Here is a 22,076-nt window from a genome sequence, read left to right on the forward strand (position 1 = left end):
TTCATTTCTACCTACAGTTTTGAAGAACAGTTACTTAAAAGTTACTAAAAAAAGGAGGTACACTATATTATTCTTCATTACTCCCAAATTCACTATCATTAGCCTGTTGGGGTTCTTTGCTTTGCAGACACAAGGGCTCCTTTTCACTCTCTTCCTTTCATGACAGTTCATGAACTAAACATTGCTGCTCTAATGAGGTCAGCTGTGCAACATCCATATTCTTATAAAGGCCTTGCTATAACCAATCACTAAAGCCACATTCCTGAATGACATCATGAGCCCTGCCTATGAAACTTTTGTTATTTTTTCCCTCCACCAACTCCACTTGTTCCCACAAACCGGGTGACGGAGACATCTTACAGTTTTCCACAGCAAAACCGCATATAATTCAGTAACCACTGGCAGCTGAGGTAAGGGAATTTGCTTTTTAACAAATATAGATATATTAGGAGTTGTGATTTTCTTAACTACCCTATTTTTTAAGCCTATATAACTTTTGTTGAGAAAAGATCATTCAATATCTATTTGCCTTCTGTTTTACTTTTAAAACCACAGTTATTTCAACTCTTTCTGTTTAGACTAGGTGAAAGAAACAGGCTAATCAAGTGTTATGAGGAAGGTGGAATATACCATGGCAGAACAAACAAAACTAAAACTTTATTAAGCTATATTTCAGTTCTTTGGAAAGGAGCAATTAAACAATACTGTATAAAAACCAGCTTTCCCCATTTTCCTCCACATTTCTGTTTTTATTATGAGTTTTACCCTACTCTTAGTTTTTCTTTAAATGTATCTCACTCAAACGAAATCATAAGCATTCTCCCATCAAAGGAATTTTAACATTAAGGGGATTACATTTCAGTTTCTGTTTGTAACTAACATGCTGCTGCTCAGAGGCACTTTCTCTCTGTGTCTTGGTGAGAGAGGAAGTAAGTTTCTGGAAGCACAAGATGATATTCTTGTCAAATTAAAATCAAGAGCACAAATTATATTGACTTCATGTTGAAAAAGTTTACACACCCAATTCTTATTCAGTACGTATCATCAGTTAAACAATTATGCATGCCTAGTTTCAATCCGGATTCTCACTAATTTTCTCTTTAAACTGAAGCCAACCAACTGAATCCAGTATATTTTATATTTGTGGTTTATGTGTGAACTATATAATATATTGATTGAGATTTAGACAACCCAATAGGCTCACATTTGTCCAAGGGTATTTTTTTTTACTTTTTCTATTAATAAGCGGACCACTGTGCTATATTGTAAATTGTTTATGAAAGCCCCCACACTTTTGAAAGCATTTGGCATGATGAATGTGTGTGGGGAGGTGCTGCTGAAGAAACATAAGCCCAAACATTGCTGGGCATACATAACTAGTCGCATGATTCTTTGGATCCTGGCCACTGGCTGCAATCCGGCATGTTCAGGCTGCTTAAATCCCATTGAAGGCACATGGATTAAGTACTCTAATCTTGTACAGGATTCCAGTCATTCTTCGAAATTTCACCCAGGATCCAAATATATTTCACCATGTACATTTTATAGATAATACGCAATCTTCTCAACTCCTGAAGCATTTGATCAAAATTTAAAACTATTGTAAATATAAACACAATGCCAAAACTGGAAAGAAAAGAACACAATTATTCAGAGCCTTGAAGTCCAGGCTTACCATGTAGATTTTCCTTTTCATATCTATCTAAATGTCATATATTATTGGAGAAATTTGAGGTGCTACTATTGCATCAGTAAAGAATTAACCATATTCTTAGAACAAAGTCGTATTTCCACCAAAACACCCCCCCTCTGCACTGAGTAAATTCCAAAAGATTACCGAAAATTTTATATCATAACACACACAAAAAAATCATCAATGTAGGCCTATGTCTACATTTCAGGTTTTAAAAAAATCACCAATAGACTGATGACCTTTAGTGGTCTAAGAAAACAGCAGCCACTGACTAGTTTTTAAAGGGTATATATTTAAAATGAAATTATAAATGATACTGTGGAAAGATTGTCTGAATCTATTAAATCACCATTCATAAATGCATCATATCAACAGGATAATTTTTTTCTAGTTCTTCTTCCTAACAGTTTTTTCATCTAGCACTATTTAGATGCTGACTTTCACTCCGGTCATAATCAGAGTTGAGGCACAGTAATATCTATGAGTGGAAGGATAATATGAAAATCACCTCACAAAAAATCTTCCCCTCTAGGATTTTCTAAGCTCTCAGGGACCTATATTTGCATCCCTACTTTGCCTCAAAACTTTTTGGCTGACCTTGAGCCAGTTACATACACTTGGCTCACCTACGTCACAGGGATATTGTAAAGATTAAACAGGGGATGGTAAACAGTACAGATGTGCCCTGACCTGGATAGCCCCGGCAAGCCTAATTTCATCAGATCTTGGAAGCTAAGCAGGGGTGACTGTGGTTAGTACATGGATGGAAGAACCTCCTTGAAATACCCAGTTAAGAGGACAGGGTCAAGCTTTAATCAGCCACCGCTGTGAGTATCATCCAGGCCCCCTATAGGGGTCGTCACCAGAGGTCAACATGACTTCCAGGTGCAGACACACACATTAAATATACAAGAATATCAAAAGAAAAGAGTGTAGGGTGCACTGAGCTCCATCGAAGGGCAGGATAAAAACAGACTTGGGCAAATTGATTTTTTTTCTTTGCCCTTCACCCCATTCTTAATTCAACAGGCCTTTCTTCCAAGGGCATATGAAGTCCACACTGGGCTCTCCTTACATGGTTTTTCTTTTTGTTAATTTACAAAGTCCTATTTTTCTTTATTACTGCATAGTGGGTGGGAGGGCAGGTTTGCTCCACAATGAGGCCAATTAGTTTACTATTAGATGTAGTAATTGCTTTTTCCTACCAGAAGGTGGCTTTTGTTGTTACATCATTGTGAATATGCACTCTAATCTTGTGAGCAGTCTGAAATATCTACACTGTAAGTCAGGCTGCATTTGGAAAGCCTGATGTTTCAAAACCTGCACCTCATTTGTGTTTTGAACCTGAGTTGCATTGCTTTGGGACCAAACAGAACAGAAATGCTTTAAATAAATATAAGAATTCTTGTACGAATTACCCTTAGAGAAACTATTCATTGATAGGAAACTATGATGAACATATGAAGCTGCCTTATACTGAATCAGACCCTTGGTCCATCAAAGTCAGTATTGTCTTCTCAGACTGGCAGCGGCTCTCCAGGGTCTCAAGCTGAGGTTTTTCACACCTATTTGCCTGGACCCTTTTTTTGGAGATGCCAGAGATTGAACCTGGGACCTTCTGCTTCCCAAGCAGATGCTCTACCACTGAGCCACCTTCCCTCCCCAAATTTTTCAGGGATAACACACACACAAAATCAGATACAGGTAGGTAGCTGTGTTGATCTGAAACAGCAGAACAAAGTTTGAGGCCAGTGGTACCTTTAAGACCACCAAAGTTTAATTCAATGAATAAACTTTCCTATGCAAGGTATATCAGGAATCTGAGGACGTGTGCTTTCCCAAGTACCCGAGGAAGTGTGCTTGCACATGAAAGCTTATACCTTGAATAAAACTGGTTTTAAAGGTGCCATTGGACTCAAACTTTATTCTACATACAAAATTGGTTTTTTATGTTTTTTCTTTATGTAACAGAGCCTAATAAATCAATAAATCAAACAGTAACATCAATAAAACAGTTCCAAAAATATCCCATGCTATTTTATGCCAAGGAGAGGTTTTTAAAAGACAAAGTAAGCTTGCATTAGTGTTTTCATAGACTTTTATCTATTGTTACTCAAATTACATGCATCACAAAGAAACCAAGTGAAGTTGCTGGATAACTCTATTTTGGTTTAATTAGTATTCAATAAGACACATAACCCAGCTGTGTCTCTTTCAATGTAGCATTACTGTATAACGACAAGTTACTACAAATGTATTTATAAAATGAACTGATTTGAATCAAGGGATTTAACTTCAAGTGCCTGCAATATATTCAGTAAGAAGGAACAAGTCAGATATCAGTGATACAACTGCTTCTTTAACAATTCATTCCTCTAGCACAAGAAAATAAATTACTATAGTTTCAACATCACTGCTACGCATTTCAAATCTGATGGAAATTAAACTGATTTTCATTTCTTTTGGAGGGCTTTTCTAGCATTTGAATGGGAAAGTAAAGAAAGAGATGCTCTAATGTGCTTTCACAAATTATTTTCCTACTGTTAAGTTAACAGTTACAAGCAAAACTATTAATGAACATTAACACCTAGTTATAGTCTCCATGTGAAACAAGTTAATGCTGCTTTCATTCACATTATGGAAAAGGAAAGGAAAGGTCCCCTGTGCAAGCACCAGTCATTTCCGACTCTGGGGTGACATTGCTTTCACAACGTTTTCACGGCAGACTTTTTACGGGGTGGTTTGCCATTGCCTTCCCCAGTCTTTTACACTTTCCCCTCAGCAAGCTGGGTACTCATTTTACCGACCTCAGAAGGATGGAAGGCTGAGTCAACCTTGGGCCGGCTACCTGAACCAGCTTTCGCTGGGATAGAACTCAGGTCATAAGCAGAGAGTTCAGATCACAGTACTGCAGTACTGCTGCTTTACCACTCTGCATCACGGGACCGCTTATCATTCATTATGACAACCTGACAATTCTTCCTAACACTTTGAGACCTATACTTTCAAAAAAGAGAGTTTCCAACTACAGAAAGAAGTAATTGCTTTGCTTGCCAAATTGCTATTTCACCAACAAATACACTGCCAAGCCTTCTCAAGAATGTAGAGAGGTCAATCAGTTATGAGGCATGTCTGCGATGTGCTGAGATACAGTTAACAGAATCAATTTAATACAAATCTGTTAGTACTTAATTCACTGTAGACTACTTAGAGGAGGATAAACTCTTAACCATAAGTTGACCCACATTAATTTACAAGGAATGGTTTAAATTTTACCAGGTCCCTTGAGAATTCTTGCGCCTACCTTGTTTTTATACTACTTCCCCCTAACAAACATAATCCTGCCAAAAGAACTGACTATAGTATCAAGCAATTATTTTAATGCCTAATTATCTGTTGAACTGTATCCACCCAGAATCAAGAAAGCTTTCATTATTTTAAAAGAAAACATAAGCATACCAACTGGGGTTGTGCAGGGTATTTATATAAAACATACCTACACAAGTTGTAACCCAAGCAAAACAAAGACCTGCATTGTGAAGCAATAAAAAGGATGTTTAATGAGCCCCTGACAGACCTCCAAGAATGATGTGTGGACTAAATTCAGTTTGATATGTCACAACAAAATATCCACTATCTTCCAAGTCTCTTCAATGTAATATAGAAATTTCTGGAGCAAAGCTATCATGGTTCCCCACATCTGTCTGCAAACAGGCATTGAAACACATGCATATCTCCATCAAAAGTAACAGTTTTCACAACGATAATTCATGGTAGACTTGCTGCCATGTGCTCTTTTCCATGTAGTGCGCACCAACATTCAGAATAAGAGACTGTGCACGTGTACGTGCTTGTGTGTGTGTGTTTGTCAAAACAAGTCTTGTTTCTTATATTAAGATTTGTTTCCACTAAGAAAACATTTCAAACTACATCTATCCACTTGAAAATAATCTGCCTTTGTCAAAGCACTGTTTGCTGTATTTCTAATACTTCACTTTCCTGCTTTTCCTAGCTCCACAAAAGGTTCTTAAAACAAAAAAAGAGAGAAGATACTAAGCACTTTATACTTTGCTTCTTAAAAATCTGCACCACTTCCTTATTCTGCTTTCCTGTTGTCATGGAGAAGGTCCAGTACATAACCCGCTCCGCTATGAGGAGAGCCTCCACTATTGAGGTGAATCCACAAACACGCCAAAGGCTTCAGGAGCTTTTTGTAAATTTCTGTCTTATCTTAATATGCCTCTTGCTTATCTGCATCATTGTGATGCTTCTCTGAAGTCCCGTTTCTTTGATTGATCTTCACATCGCTATACAATGAGAAAGGCACGTCCAGAGGAGGAAAGGAACCAAGAAACTTCCAGCAAAAGAAAAAGTTGCAAGAAGGTCCAGCATTTGGACTAAGTGATTCTCACCAGCTGCACTATTCATTATTAGCATTCATTACAATGTTAAGTGCTCCTGTATTGAACTATGATTTCAAACCTTCTGTCACAAGCCTATGCATGAGCTACTATTTACCTTGCTTAAAAAACAAAACAAAATCTGAAGTTTTTTGTGAATGTTGCATGGGCTTTGGTTAACTGTGAGAATGAATTGATGTTTAGGTACAAAGAGCTACAATATGTCCAATTTTGTATCCTTAGTTCTAGGTGCTTCATATATCATTACAACCATTCATTCATTCAGTTCTATATTATAATAGTAAATATGCTATCAGGACTGAACTATCAACATACGTACTTGGACAATTATGCATTTTAGAATACGATCTGCAAAGCCTACTTTTAAGATCTTGACTATCAATAACTGTCAATTCTTAACCTAGTTTCACCACCTTTTTGACTAAAACCTTAAGCATGATGTAAAACTTTTAAAAAAAAAATCACATATGAATCTGGTGAGTATGTAAGATGAATACTTTATTCCTGTTTAAAGGAAAGGCAGATAATGGGCAAAAATCCCCCGGATTTCTTCCTCAGGCTTCCTGTGTTGCCAAGAGCTGCACAAGGTCCATATTTATTCATTATTTACATTATCTTCAGAAAACATAGCTAGAATTACCTTGCTAAAACAATTACCATGGAATATGTTCATGATGATCATATAGGATGTGGGCTAATTCCTATCAAAGTAACTAAAATACAAAGAGAAAGATCCTTCATAACTCACTTGGAAACTAGAGATTTTCAACCGGTGAAAAGCTAACTCCAGCAGATACAGGTGAAAATGAACTGATAAAGTGACTAATATTTTCATCTGATATATTAAAACATCCTTTAGAGAAGTGATGCTCATAAACTGCCTGATATATAAATTATAGGTTTATATAATGAATCTGTCTGAAAAGCCTGATCCAGGTTGAAAAAAAATATACCAGCAAACCCTCTTTTTGTTATAAATGATGGAAATGTCTGCAGATGGAAGATATCAACCCAGATAGCATATAACAAGTTGAGTATTTAATGTTGAGCAGAACCTCAAGCAACAATGGATTAAAATACACATCAGCAGTATTCTCCAATATCAAGGGAGAGAAAAAAGGGCAATCAAACGTTTGGATCCAATGAAGCAACTCCATGGGCATAATGATTTGTGTCTACAGAGCATGGCTTTCTTACCTTTGCATCCTGCTGCAGCCCAAAAAACTCCCTGAAATTCCTCCTTGGATTCAACCCAATGCTTTGCATTTTGGCAGTGTTGAGTTCCAGCTAAAAAGAATTACTCACAGAAGATAGAAGGTAGAGAAATGTTTGAACCAAGTATCTTGGACTGCTGTAATGTATTTCTTGTTCTTCTCATACATCTGGAGTTAGGAGACTAAATTTTTAATCCCTGGCTTCAGTGCACAGGAAGTCCATATCACACAGTATGTGTGTATTTATATACTTAGTGCAGTAATACAATTTCATATACAGATTGGTTCACACATAATGCTCCCAATCATGATTACACCATGGAATTATATGCATTCTTGTCCTGTTTCTTAACTCATCTGATACAAATTCCTGTGCCAACCTTATCCAGGAATAATACCTAGGCAATGGCCTGTTATTAACTCAGCCAGTGCTAAAAATACATATGCTCCAGAAATCAACAGAATTGGTGCTCTAGTCCACTGTATTTTCCATACATCAATTACAGATATGTCACTTGTGTTCTCTTACTGTGTGAATTTCTTAGATGATTTCCTCTAGTCTGCTATGTACAGATTTCACATACAATATACCCTCCTTGGGTAAAACCTGTATCATACATTAAGCTTCTTTTTATCATACTGGGAGAAAATGGAAGACAATAATCTTACTAGGTATACAGTATCAACTGAGGTAATAACCCATTACATGATTGTAGCCTTTTCACACAATGATAATGTATTCATACCAGAATGTTATATATTGATTCATTCTCCCATGCTGAGAAACAGTAATTTACTCCAAAGTTCCTAAAATAAAACTGAAGGTTAAGTGATAAGCAAGTTTTTGCTTTCTTCCTATTTATTTTGGCTGTAACTAGAGTATACCCTCTTATGCATAAACTAAATGAGTCTGGTTAATGCCTATGTTACACCATCAATTAGCTTACCTATCCTATGAAATACAGGAACTTTGGATCTTGCCACTGTGTTCAAATAAGTGAAGAGTGAAACTGCACTGGTAACCAATGTTCCCTCTAAACTGTGGGGTGTTGTGAGCAAAATTTCTACTTTGTGAGCCAAAAGTACTACTAGCATTAAAGTTGTAAGCAAGCCTACATTTGACTATCACATAAGTTAGTTTTTTAGAAGATTACTACCATAACCTTGTAAAAAAGAAATCTCAGAATGAATTCTCACTGTTTGTGTTGATTTTCTAAGGAGACACACATATACAAATGCATGCATCTGCTGTTGGGATCTGGCTCATGAAAGTTTATTTATTTAGGATATTTCTGTGTTGTCTCCTCAGAGTCTTGACTCAAGGTGGTCTACCATTAAAACCACCACAATATTAAAAACAAGTCATTGGAAAAAAGCAGTGCAAGAATTATCCATAAAAGGGAAGCAGACTATTCTGTACTCTCAAAAGTCAACACATAAGGTGAATTTATTAACAGTATAATGATTAACAGTACAACAATCCTGGGTGTGAGCCACACTGAAAACACTTGAGTTGTTCCAAGTAGACCTGCTCAGGATAGCTATTCAAGTAATAACAGTAACTGTAAAAAGTAAATCTGCTCTGCATGTTCACTGAGATCTGTGTCAACTTTTGGAAGCACAGAACTGAAGAGGAGACAGGATCATCAAGAAGGAGGGGCTGGTGGGCAGAAAATCCTTACACAGAAAGGCGGGACTGGGCTCAGAAAAGGAGAACGGGCAGATTTTAAAAACTGCACTTGAATGTAACTCTTTAGACTCTGAGACAGGGATCTTTGCAATAAAGAGGAAGGTCGGCTTTGCAGCCCTTTCTTCAAGATCAGAACATGCTTTTGCAAGAGTTCAGAGTTAGTTGGGCCTATCTGTACTGAAGTCAGTTTGGGGGAAAACTGTGGCCAGAGTGCCATGAAGGAATTTGAAATCATGATGCTTTTGGCTTGTAGTCACAAATGTTAACGTTTACTCAACCACTCTGGAGGCTACAGGTGTGGCAACCATTCCATTCCTGGCTTCCTAGCCCAGCACACAAGGCTTGTGGCATCATGCAGGAGTCACGCTTGTAACTTCCTCCTTCCAGGAATCTCAAGCAAAAGAGGATTTTTGCTGTGGCTAAAGCCTGCTGCTCAGTGGCTGCTGAGGAGGACTAGCAGTAAAAATGGACCAGGAAGCATGGGGCCCCTAAATTTTTGAAGAATGGGAAGAAATGGGTACTCCTAGTTTGGAGAGCCAGTTTGGTGTAGTGGTTAAGTGTGCGGACTCTTATCTGGGAGAACCGGGTTTGATTCCCCACTCCTCCACTTGCACCTGCTAGCATGGCCTTGGGTCAGCCATAGCTCTGGCAGAGGTTGTCCTTGAAAGGGCAGCTGCTGTGAGAGCCCTCTCCAGCCCCACCCACCTCACAGGGTGTCTGTTGTGGGGGAGGAAGGTAAAGGAGATTGTGAGCCGCTCTGAGACTCTTTGGAGTGGAGGGCAGGATATAAATCCAATATCTTCTTCTTCTTCTAGTGTCATATCTCTTTGAACCCTGACTCTGCGTGTGTATGTGAGAAAGAGAGAGAGAGAGACCCAAAGCAAACAACAGACCAGGGCAACTGCAATGTAAATTGTGCTTGCCAGAAGAATTCCCCTCGCTCTGAAGAAGTGTGCATGCACAGAAAAGCTTATACCTTGAATAAAACTTTGTTGGTCTTAAGGGTGCCATGGGACTCTGAGTTTGTTCTGTCTCTCATGGGCACTCTCTCTCATTCTTTCCCTCCCCTTCTCTTTCTCCTCAAAAGTGGATGGGGAAGACCTCAGTCAATGGAGGGAAGGGAGGCTTAGCTTTGTATCTCTCCTGAATAATTGAGGGAGCCATGTGAAAAAAAGTTGCCATGCAGTAGCAGCCCCAGAGGAGGAAGGAGGGGAGCATTTTGTTGCCTTAGGCTCAGTCAAAAAGCCATGCGCTAAGGGCTAAAAATTTGTGCACAAGTGTGCACTAGCGCAATTTAGCAAGCATACTGCTAGTAACCCCACAAACACAGCAGCCAATCAAAATAAGTGTTGTTTATTTTTTAAAAATCCCACCAACACAAGCATTCTGTTTTGAACAGTAAAGTTTAGCAGCATTCCACTGACTAAAAAGCATACAACAATATTAAAAAACCTTTCAAAGAAAGAAATAAAACCATTACAAACACAATGTTTTCAATTACTTTGTAATGAAAACTGGAGAAAAGGGAAGACAGGAAATTACTGGGAAAGCAATTATGCCAACTAACTGAATAGAATGGCATTAATACAATTGGAAGCAATAGAATAAGCAACAGATACAAGTTTCTATCAGTGAAAGAATTAACATATGCCACTGCATTTGGCTCAAAGTTCTTAGTTAATACTATTGTCTAGTCCTGTCCACACTCAGACAGAAAGCAAAGTGTTTCTTCCTTTCATTACTGAAGCTACAATTAAAGTTTTGGAAAGCTTGAAACTGCCTAATATTGAAGAAATTTGGATTTAGAAATGTAATTAAAGTTTAGATTAGACCATCATCTACCTTGGGGAATGACTCTTTATCCCTCTCTTATCCTCATTTTGTCTGTCAGTAAACAAACACTTTAAAAATATCAAACAAATAATTGGAAGTCAGGTACAAATAATAATAATAATAATAATAATAATAATAAATTTTATTTATATCCCGCCCTCCCCGCCTGGGCAGGCTCAGGGCGGCTAACAACAGTTCAATAAAATTATACAATATAAAGTAGGTTTAAAACAACATTTAAATTATACAATACTTTAAAACAACAATCTAAAAACCAGTTCCAGCTGTCTGGGTCGTTCCATAATTTAAATGGCGGTGATCTTCCTGATGTTATTCTGTACTTTTATATTATGGCAGGGGTCACTAGATAAAATCGTTGGTGGATTAAACAGCCATCCTATCAGCGGTCTACAAAAGCCTGCTTGAAAAGAATGGTCTTACAGGCCCTGTGGAATTGGTCCAAATTCCGCAGGGCCCGTACCTCCTCCGGGAGTTGATTCCAAAGGCACGGGGCTGTAACAGAGAAGGCCCGTGCCCGGGTACTCTGTAATTTTGCCTCCTTTGGCCCAGGGATAGTCAGCGTGTTCTTCCCTGCTGACCTCAGTGCTCTTTGGGGCTCATATGGGAAGAGACGGTCCCTCAGGTAGGCAGGTCCTCGGCCATATAGGGCTTTAAAGGTGATAACCAGCACTTTGTATCGGACCCGGTATATAACTGGCCATGCATCTGATGCCAGCCATCAGATAAACACCAGCATCAAATAACTTATACCAGGTATTTGATGGATATTCAACCTCAAAATCAGTAGAGGAGGATTTTTAGGATGTAGGGACATACATGCATTTCTCATCTATAGAACAGGCCTGAAGCCAACAATACCACCCCCTTTTAACACCCCCTTACCACAAGCTTCTAGGTGGCAGCAAGAATGAGCACAGCATGCCTGTCGGTCACCTACAACCCCACCCTCCTGCTTGGGAGGTTCCAGGAACAGCTGCCAACTGGATCACAATCAGAATCTCAAATAAGAGAAACTTATTTTATGTAGAGTCACTGGCAGCTATGTTCAGTCATGATTTTACCCAGGATTCATTAGTTGCTAGTCATTAATCTCATAAAATACGGACTTGCTTATTGGAATAATGTATACAAGTCTCCTTTAGTCCACTTTCTATATGGGGAAATGATTAAGAATATTAAATTAAGTTGTATGGGTAGGTCAGTTACAAAAAATTAAACATATTCAACACAGGTCAGAGAAATTGTTGGCATACTGTGAACCTTGTCATGCATACAATGTAATTTTCTGAACTATGGGACAATACAAGTTTACCAGTTTGCTAAAAAGTACATTTTAAGGCTAATTTGGATTTTTTTAAAAGCCTCTTATGTGTTACTTTTTGTTTTGCATAGCCTCAGCAGGACACTGCATGATTCATAAAGATGATACATCCAAAGTTCAGAGTTTTTTAAAACAAGCCCCACTCATTGTGAGAGAATTAAACATATGCCCTTCTACTCAAATCAACAGGACTTTATAAAGTAATTTTGGCAGGATCATACCATGTAGAAGGATCCTTAATCAATTAAGACTAATGAAAAGGTGTTCAAAGTGATCAAAAGCATACATAGCTAAACTTACTGGAATCCAGTTTTGTGAACAACGTATCATAGTCTCCTCTACCACCACGAAAGACATACCTGGGAAAGCAGATATGGCAAAAGCAGGGAAGAAACCACCACCATACTTTCAACACCAGCTCTTTAGGAAAGGGTAAAATCAGAGTGTCTGAAAATACTCCCTTGCTCTAAGGAAAGATCCTTTATATCAAAGGTCCCAACCTTTCTGAGAATGTGGGAACTTTGGAATACTGACACAGCATGGTGGGCAGAGTCACAAATGATTTCTGCAAGAGGCGGAGCCAGCCACCAAACAGCAGCCACAGCTTATCTTCAATCACACAGTCTTTGTGCTGTGGCAGCAATCATTGCCAAAAAAATGTTTTCTAAAAATCAGCACAGCCAATCAACTCTCCAAAGGCCAATCAGAAGACTTGCTGGGCAAAAGCCCCACCTGGCCCTGCCCACTTTCTAAAAACACAAGGTGGGTGCCAGGAAGGGTGTTGGTGGCACCCCCGGGGCACCATGTTGAGGCTGCTGCTCTACACATACAACTAATCTCTTGTAGATTTCTGCGTAATATAATGTGCTATGAACCAAGTACACCGCGGAACTTGTTTCCACATATGGATTTACTCAGCAACTGGCCAGTTCTATCAATTAACTTCTCAAATAAATACTGCTTGTGAATACTCAGTTATATGGAAAAGTGCTAATAGATACAGATACCAGATGAACCTGAGGGCACTGTTGTTTTATCATGCAAAAATAAATGCAATGGGTCATAAATGCAAAAATAAATTAGTACATTAATTTGACAATACAATTACAGTTGTTTGGTGGAAAACTTCTTACTACTTGGTAGGAGAATACCTACAACTAATTTAAGTGGTTATACGTGTATGTTAAGTTACTACCTAGCCAATGGTCATCTGTATCTGCTTTCAGAGCAGGTTTTCTGATAGTGGAAGGGTAAAACTGGCTTATTTACTTTACTCATCACCCATTTTGTCCTAGGTGGTGGAAAATAAAAGAACAGATAGAGCCAAGAACTGAAGATGTGACATGTATTATACCTGAGCCGATTACCACTGAAACTGAACTAGCCTGGAACTCAATCAAAGCCTCTGTTTCAAATACAAGAAACGCACAAGAGCTATCCCAGAATGGATCTTGCTGCCAACAGAGGACTCAACTTATTACTCAATTTCCTGCTTATTTTCCTGGTTCTTGTTCTCATGTTCATCCTTGTGAAGCTCATGTGAATTGCTTTTGTTTACTTGTATCCCAACATGGTAACTTGAGACTTCAAGCCATGTGAACGTATACAGAGACCCTGCAAACCAACAAACTGCTGTTCAGGAAACCATCACTTTTAGCAGACAAATTAAAAACGCTGATTTGCTGGTGTGGGCATTTTTATACCACAATACAGTACGTGGAGAACTCCAAAGCCTGTCCTGGAGTGGCTACAACCTGATGGTATGGATGAAGGTGAACTACAGCATTGTCACCAGCATGATATACCAACTGCTTATATTTATATGTGTACCAAAGAACAGATAGATTACAGATTTGTAAAATGACAGACTCTGCAAATGGGACAGAAAGAAAGAAAAACACTAAACAAACCCTGCAGCTCTAAAACCAAAATATAGAGAAAAGGGTGGCTTATTTTTTAAAAAGTGTTTAAAAAGTACAGGAAAAGAGAAATGTAGTTTATCAGAAGCAAGAAAGGAGTTCTGTGACTTTTATTTGGGGAAGGGGGAGAGAGTAATAACAGGGAGTAATGGGGAACTTTTACAGCTATTCAGACCTGTTGTTTTCAAAGTTTATTCAATTGCAGCATATTAGCCACACACTTTAAATGAAAGCATATCCAATTTTCCATAGTAGATCTCAATCACTTCAATGTTTGCTGAAAGCTTCATTGGAGCTTTAAGCCAACAAGCTCATGGTGGGGGTGGAAAGTGCAGTGAAGTCACAGCTGATTTATGGTGAACAAATGGGGTTTTCAAGGCCAGAGACATCTGAGGTGGTTTGCCATTGCTTGCCTTCATGTCATGACCCTAGTGTTCCTTAGAAGTCTCCCATCCAAATACTAGCCAGGGCCAAGATCTAATGACCCAGGTCAAGGCAGCAAGCTCACAGCTACCCGATTAACTTTAGGCCGACAGTTATTTAGTCCTCTTCAAAAGTCTTTCAACAGCAAGTTAAAACAGTTTAACCAGACATAAAACAACAGACAGCTCTATTTAGGTTTCTTTTCTCTCTGCTGCTGTTACCTTACTACCCTTAACTAACATAATGTAGTTTTGTTAGCTTATTTAGATATTTACGTTTCACACAGAAAAGAGAGACTTTACAACAAGAACTTTACATATCATGTCACTGAGCATCTTTGTGATACATTTGTGTTTACATATATACTGCTTATTGAAACTGTCACTTTCAAAAACAGGGTATCACTTGCAAGGCTAACTATCTAGTTGATGCTACAGAAGTCAAACACCCTGCATTATGTTGGGGGTAACAACCACAGACCTTCATAACCATTTCACAAATCATGAGTTAGCAATGACAACACTGAACAACTTACTGAGAGACATTTAATTCTGAAGACCACCATGTCCACCTTTTGGACATGGGCCTATTACACACAAATATCTTACTGCAGATATTCAGAGCAGTAAGCTTTTAATCTTCACTTTGGATTCTGTGGCCGTGTTACACATCATTCTTTTTGGTCCAGTGTATTTATCCTGCCACTACAATTTTAAAAACACACTTTTCTAAATTGGGGTGGAATGTCACGTGATATGTGGAGGGAGTTGTGCCCAAAGTTTTTTTTTAATCTATGCAAATTGCCCTATCACTGCTGTGCAGTAGTGTCTAGTAAGTGCTTTCCATTTAAATCCTCCTGGTTCAGGTTCTGTAAATGCATTTTAGCATTATTTTGTTGAATGAAAGGGAACAGAAAGGCCTACAGACAAAGGTGGGGTGGGGGGGGGGGGGAAATCACTGTTGAAAGTGACCAGACTTTTTCTGAAATTGACAAACAGCTGAGAAGACCTGTTTTCCATGTTGTTAAGCACTAAGGAATTCTCTGCTGTGTTTTTGACCACAGTGAAAAATTGGAAAGTCACACGATCTCATAATATTGGGGAGCATGCTGAGTGTCAGTGGTAGAACCCACTGACCCTGGCACTGCAGGCTGTGATTGTAGGCAAGGGCTCTGTGTGTGTATGTGTACCCATGTGCATGCCTGTGTAAAGTTGGTTGTAACTCCACCACGCTTTGCACAGGTCTAAAATCTGTATGGGAGAGGAGTCTTCTGGCAGAACCTCTAGAGAGCTTTTTAGTCTTGCGCCACTACATTGAAAGGCAGGGGGAGGGGGCGGGGGTCTGTAGTTTCACTGATGCCCTAGTGCAGCTGCATAGTAACACTAATTCCCTGCTTTTCCTTGCAAATTTGAGTGGTTTTCTCTTTGTGATTCTCTAATTTGATCCTGCACACTGGTCTTCATCTTGGCAATGTTTTAAAAAGCATGTCCTGTGTGGATTGTACTCTTCCTCCAAATGGATCAATTCCAAGCAATTCTTAAGTTCTGGGGGCTGCAGAAGGTCCATGCGGCTCAGCTACCATTTTGTTAGGCTTCCAGAGACTGTCAAAATGGTCCCCACTCCCCCCCCCCCCCAATTTTTTTGTTCACTAAAGTATTAAAGGGAAAAAATGAAAAATGTTTTCAGCTTTAGACTTCCATCCCAGTGTGTGTCTCCCTCTTTACATCTCATGTCAATTTAATTCAGCACTGACTATTCCTCCCACTCTTGTTTGTATGCAGCACTGAAATCCTTTTTTTTGCCCTGGGGACACTGCCATTTACCTCCTCTCCGATCCCCCTTTCAAGTTAATATCAGCAGGGAACCTAACCTCGCATAGCTCCTTCTAAATTTTTCCCCATTGGTTTAGTTTTTTTTTAATTTAGCAAACAGACTAGCAACAGTTTCATATCACTAGACTCATGCCACTTGTAAAAAAAATTAAAAATGAAGAGGAAATGGACCTTGTACACCAAAGAAGGGTGGGAAGATGGCAGAAGGTCCAGAGCAGGTGGAACAACCTCAATGTGAGCAGGAAATGACCTTCAATGGGCAGCAAAAGGGCAGGGGAAAATCTGAGAAATCTGAATGCTTTTAAAAATTACCTTCAGCTTGGAAGCAAAACAAGAGGAAATTGACACAAAAGCACTCCCAGAACCCCCCCCCCCCAAAAAAAAGTGACCAAGAAGTGAAATGAGCACCAAAGGGAGGAAAATCAATGCAGAACAACAAAGACAACTCAATGCACAGGCACAGTGAAAGTGAGGGAAACCACCTGTGCATAATAGGCCATGGCAGAACCATTTCCAGCAGCAAAAGCATTCACTCCTGTACCAACAGAAGACAAAATTTCTAGATAATAGCCAAACACCCTTAACAGTTGTTGTTAAGTGTGTCTTATTATTTATTTAAACTAAGAACAGATATGATTAGCAAAATGTTCTTTAGCAGGGTTAAACTACATAACTTCAAAAAAGACTTTCGGAAATATAACTTAGGTCAGTGGCGAGGATTACTGTTGTAATCAGTCTGAGTCTGTAATCAGTTTTCATGTTACATTTTTTTGTATCTTTCTAAATTGACTTTAGATAGAGAAACTGAGGGAGTGTGGTACTAATCAGATCATGAAACTTAGGTTTTTAGTTTAGGCTACTCTGCAAATGCTGAGTTTACCTATGGGTAACTGCATCTGGGGCTGTGCAGAAATTTTTGTCAAATATTTGTGTTGTGGTAAGACCCGTCCCGATATATAATTAACTTTTTATATATTAAGATAACTTGCATCATACTTTTAAATTGATGCATCTTCTGCGCTGACGTTACAGCGATATTGTAGCATTTTTATTAGCCCTACATATTGGATATATGGAAAGTGTGATCTTTTTATCAACTTCAGTAAACTGCTAATTATATCTGTTCTCAGTTTAAATTAACAATAAGCCACATTTAACAACAACTGTATAATGTTACACAGCCCTTCTTGTTTATAGTACAGTGGCACCTTGGAACTGGGGTGATATACCTATAAGACCTGTTAATTTCTACAGGGTCTGAAAGATCTCCAATACTATATTCATGTGTTTTCTCCTTCACTCACAATCTCCTCGAAAGATAAACTATAAAAATACTGAATTACCTTACATTGCTGCATCAATATAAATTTACTTGTTACATGATAATTTTCACATGCAGAATCATTTAGACACCTCTCTTCCCTTCAATATGCTGTTTCATCTTCCACATTCACTTAAAATCCTATTATAGAAACTACATAAGTAATAATGCTGGCCTACTTTATAGAATTGTTGTTCAATGTGTGTGAAACTCTCTGAAAGGTTACATAAATTATATCTGGAACACTCATATTTGGAGTTACCTGGACTGATGTTTACATCATGTAAAAAACATCTATGCCAAAAATATTGAAGAGCCAAAATTTTGCTCAAATGAGTTATGATCTAATATAACAAAAATTTAGAAGCCTTGTTTCTGTGATATTAGTAAAGAGTATTTTATGAGATACAGGACATGGGTATCTGAACAGAAAGCACCATACATGGTGCAATGGTTATTGATAAAAAGTAATTTCACTTTTTTGTTTTAACTGCTTCCTTCACTCATAATGTCAAAATTAGGTGATGGCCAAACTCTAACACAGTGCCAGACATGATTCAGCCCCACCAACTTTAACAAGGCTTGAGAATAAGGCTGCTATAGAATGCAATGGGCTGCATATGGATCTAGCCACAAATATGTTAATATTTAAGGTGCATATATACCCCTAAATCAAGAATCTCTGCAAAGCTGGAAAAAAGGAAGAGAATGAAGTGAATAAAATCTATAAACATCACCTTGAAAAAAAAATAACAGTCTTTAGAATATACATGCTGTACCACACATTATTTAAAGGGCCTTTACTTTAGTCAATAGCATGCTGTTTGATGTCATCTGTCTTTCTATCCACATGGTGGCAGCAAACACCACATTGCTTTCCTTACCTGCAGAGGATATTCACTTCCAGCTCTAAGTTCTTCAAGCTGTTGTAACTGCCAAGAGGATAAACTACACGACCCTTCAGAAGACCTGAAATCTGGAGGATTTGTATGAAATTGTTCAGTAAGCCACCTCTGAGTCCTCTCGGAAGGCTGAATGGGAATCCCACTCACAGCCTGTGGTCTTAAAGGTATATAGCCTTGTCCAAAAACCTCACAGTTTGATGTAGCAGGCTCACTTTCTGGTAAGGCACTATAGGTCATGTCTAAGGCATTTCTCCTGTCTGAAGGGTCAGGAACACCCAAGTCCTCTTTGCTGCAACTCTCAAATTTGTATTTGCAGTCCAAGGTAGAGTTCCTTTTTTTCCCCATGTCTCTGTCCTCAATCTTGAGTAGTTCCATACTATTGTGCAAGCAGCCTGTCCCATTTGTTCTTAACTGCAGTGCCACAGTTTCTTCTCTTCCCATTTTATCCATACTGGTTTTGAACTCTGCTGAGTGAATACTTCGATCCTGGCTACAGGTAGCAGGCGTGCTTAGCTTAGATAAAGATGACCATTTCCTTACAGGCCTTAAGTCCTTCATGTCAAGAGGACTGTCCAGCATGCCCTGATGCCTGATTTCAGCATTCCTCAAAAGGCTCATACTCCACTTTGAACCATCAGACTTGAAAGGTTCCCTGTGTTTGGAAAATGAAGAGCTGGCATTAGACGGCATCACATGGGCAGTAGGAATTGACACCAGTGAACGGCTGGGCTTAAACGAGGAAGTACCACTTGAGGTGGAATGATCTGGGGAGAAAGATTGTCATCATGTGAGTAGAGCACAGCACAAACAAAACATATCAATGTTACTCATCTCAAGAAATGAAAGACAATATGCTGACACAGCTAAGAATGTTTTAAAAATTCATATGTTTAGGAATCCATAACTTTAATACACTGACCAATTACAAGGTATTTTTGGTCTGGTGGTTGTGGGGAGTTTTACCAAATAGTCCGCTTCAGGATTTTCTTTTAACAGACATTCAACACTAAACTAACTCCTCTGAGTTTCCATTCTTATTATAATACCTACATGCATTTAACTAAACTTACAGACAGAGTTACAAGTCCCAGAATAAATAAAGTACCCTAAACCCAGGGTGTCAAACATGTGGCCCGGGAGCCAAATCAGGACCCTGTAAGGTTCCTATCAGGCCTGCAAGCAACTCACTGTCATATGCTTCCTCCTTCCTCTCTCTTGCTTCCTTCTGCATCACAGCTTCCCTTGCCAGACTTGTTCAATAGCACAGGAGCCGCAAAGTCTCTATTTTTTCCACAGGATGAGGCTCCTTCCTTGAGGAGGAAGGGGGGAAGGAATAGCTTGCTTTGCCAGGTTCTCTCAATTGCACAGCAGAGCTGCTAAGCCAAGCCCTTTTTTCTTCTATTGGCTGAGGTTCCCCCACCTGCGGGTCCCCTGGGGAGGGAAGGAAAGAGCCCAGAGCTTCCTTAGCCCAGTTCCCTGGATCGCCCAGGAGAGATACAAAAAAACTAACGAGTGCTAATGTTTTAAGTATGTTTTTAAAATCTTTAGTTGCGTTTTTCTGTGTCCTTTATGAAATTTATATTTCTACTACCTAGCATTACATTTTATGACACTCATGGCCTGACAATGTCACATTTATGTTGGATATGGCCCTCATAATAAATGAGTTCAACGCCCCTGCCCTAAACTAGTTTATGTGTAAGAATAGAATTCTTTAAATAATTATGTATGCAAAAGGATATCAGATTTGTTACACTGTACATTCTTGTAAGTTATGGATGCTTATAGCGCTATAATAACACTGCAGAGATTTCTCTTTCCTAGATACCTAAAAACCCTGTTTTAAACCACTGTTTAAATATAACTTAGTTGTTTTTCTTTAAACATGAGCTTGGGGAAGCTAAATCTTAGAGGGGTGGTTTCACCTAAACTTCAATGCTCCAAGGGCATCAGTGGCAGAGATATGGGGGAAGAAAAAAAAACCCTGGTTACCACACCTACTTAGGACAGCTAAAGACACAACAGATTTGAACTTTACATCATAAATTACATTGCAAACAGAAACAAAAATGACTTTAAAAGTAGTCTCAATAGCAGAAACTTTGTATTATTCAAATGAAAATGGCAGAACAACTTTGAAGAGCTGACTCTCTCTAAAAATTTTCAAAACACGGTCTGGAAAGACTTTCAAGAATTGTTTTTAACACTCAGGTATTCTTCTGTAGCACAGGGGACCTGACAGGTATGAGAAAGTTGAAATTAGTTTGAATTTGCATGCATCTTTGAACAATATAGCGGCCCCAAGGCGCAGAGTGATAAAGCAGAAGTACTGCAGTACTGTGGTCTGAACTCTCTGCTCACGACCTGAGTTCAATTCCGGCAGAAGCTGGATTCAGGTAGCTGGCCCAAGGTTGACTCAGCCTTCCATCCTTCTGAGGTCAGTAAAATGAGTACCCAGCTTGCTGGGGGGGGGGGGGAGTGAAAAGGACTGGGGAAGGCAATGGCAAATCACCCCGTAAAAAGTCTGCCGTGAAAACGTTGTGAAAGCAATGTCACCCCAGAGCTGGAAATGACTGGTGCTTGCACAGGGGACCTTTCCTTTCCTTGAACAATATTCTTCAGTTCAGCTATGGGTGATAAATAATACTCTTTTCTTTTATGATAAAATATTGGCAAATATCAACTGTTGTGCTTCTAAAATCACTTGAGTCTTTCAGGCAGACTCAGGTATATTATATAGCAGGGGTGGCCAACTGTAGCTCTCCAGATGTTTTTTTCCTACAACTCCCACCAGCCCCAGCCAGCACGGCCAATGGCTGGGGATGATGGGAGCTGTAGGCAAAACACATCTGGAGAGCTACCGTTGGCCACTCCTGCTATATACAGAAAAACAGCAAAATATGTAGTAAAAGATATTGCTACTGTTTTTATTATCTGGTTCTGGCTCCATCCTCAACCTGAAATATTGGTAGGCTTACAGAAAACCCAAGGTGCCAGTGCTCCTAGACAGATGAACAAGTTAAAATTAACAAAGGTGAGGCAGAGGTTACTAGAATCTGAGTGGCAGATCTCTGATGCCCAGCAACTGCTACTGTGCATCAAAGCCTGCAGACAACCAAAAATAAGCAGCTAATCCTGGCATTAGAATCTTAGCCTCTACTGCGTCAGAAGGCTCAACCTTCCCACAAGCTGTTCATATTGCTCCTATACAGAAGGCTTTTAAAAAGTGTTTCCATTTACTTGAATCATCATCCTATGTAGGTGTTACAACTGTGGCTCTAACACAAACCAATAAATCACTCTATCCAAGGCTTTCTAATTTTGTATCCATACAAAACCTCAATGATAGCCCTTTTTTGTGGATCCTGAAAATAGGACATTTCATTTGAGCATTTATGTGACAACCTGTAATACCATCTTCTGTACTGTTTAACACATCATGTCTAATACTCTGTATATGTTTTGTTTCAGATGTCTCATTCA

At 39.0% G+C, this 22,076-nt stretch overlaps 2 protein-coding genes across 3 annotated transcripts in view; one reads left to right on the plus strand and one right to left on the minus strand.

Annotated features, from left to right (window-relative positions):
• The window catches only part of CEP85L (centrosomal protein 85 like), a 185,272-nt gene that overhangs the window by 90,066 nt on the left and 73,130 nt on the right, over nucleotides 1–22,076 (minus strand). For both annotated transcript variants that reach the window (XM_060238619.1, XM_060238626.1), the window contains exon 3: nucleotides 18,573–19,357. In XM_060238619.1, coding sequence (XP_060094602.1) covers nucleotides 18,573–19,357 — 785 coding nt within the window. The remainder of the gene's footprint in view (nucleotides 1–18,572; nucleotides 19,358–22,076) is intronic.
• PLN (phospholamban) lies at nucleotides 252–6,198 on the plus strand. The gene is made up of 2 exons (XM_060258680.1): nucleotides 252–410; nucleotides 5,706–6,198. Exon 2 carries the CDS (start codon nucleotides 5,811–5,813, stop codon nucleotides 5,967–5,969), a length of 159 nt encoding a protein of 52 aa, XP_060114663.1. The 5' UTR covers nucleotides 252–410; nucleotides 5,706–5,810; the 3' UTR covers nucleotides 5,970–6,198.

Source organism: Heteronotia binoei, chromosome 1 (assembly GCF_032191835.1).
Source record: "Heteronotia binoei isolate CCM8104 ecotype False Entrance Well chromosome 1, APGP_CSIRO_Hbin_v1, whole genome shotgun sequence".
NCBI lineage: Eukaryota > Metazoa > Chordata > Lepidosauria > Squamata > Gekkonidae > Heteronotia > Heteronotia binoei.

What these genes read in the sequence shown, in the direction of transcription:
- PLN (XM_060258680.1), top strand. Translation starts at nt 5,811, where the DNA reads ATGGAGAAGGTCCAGTACATAACCCGCTCCGCTATGAGGAGAGCCTCC.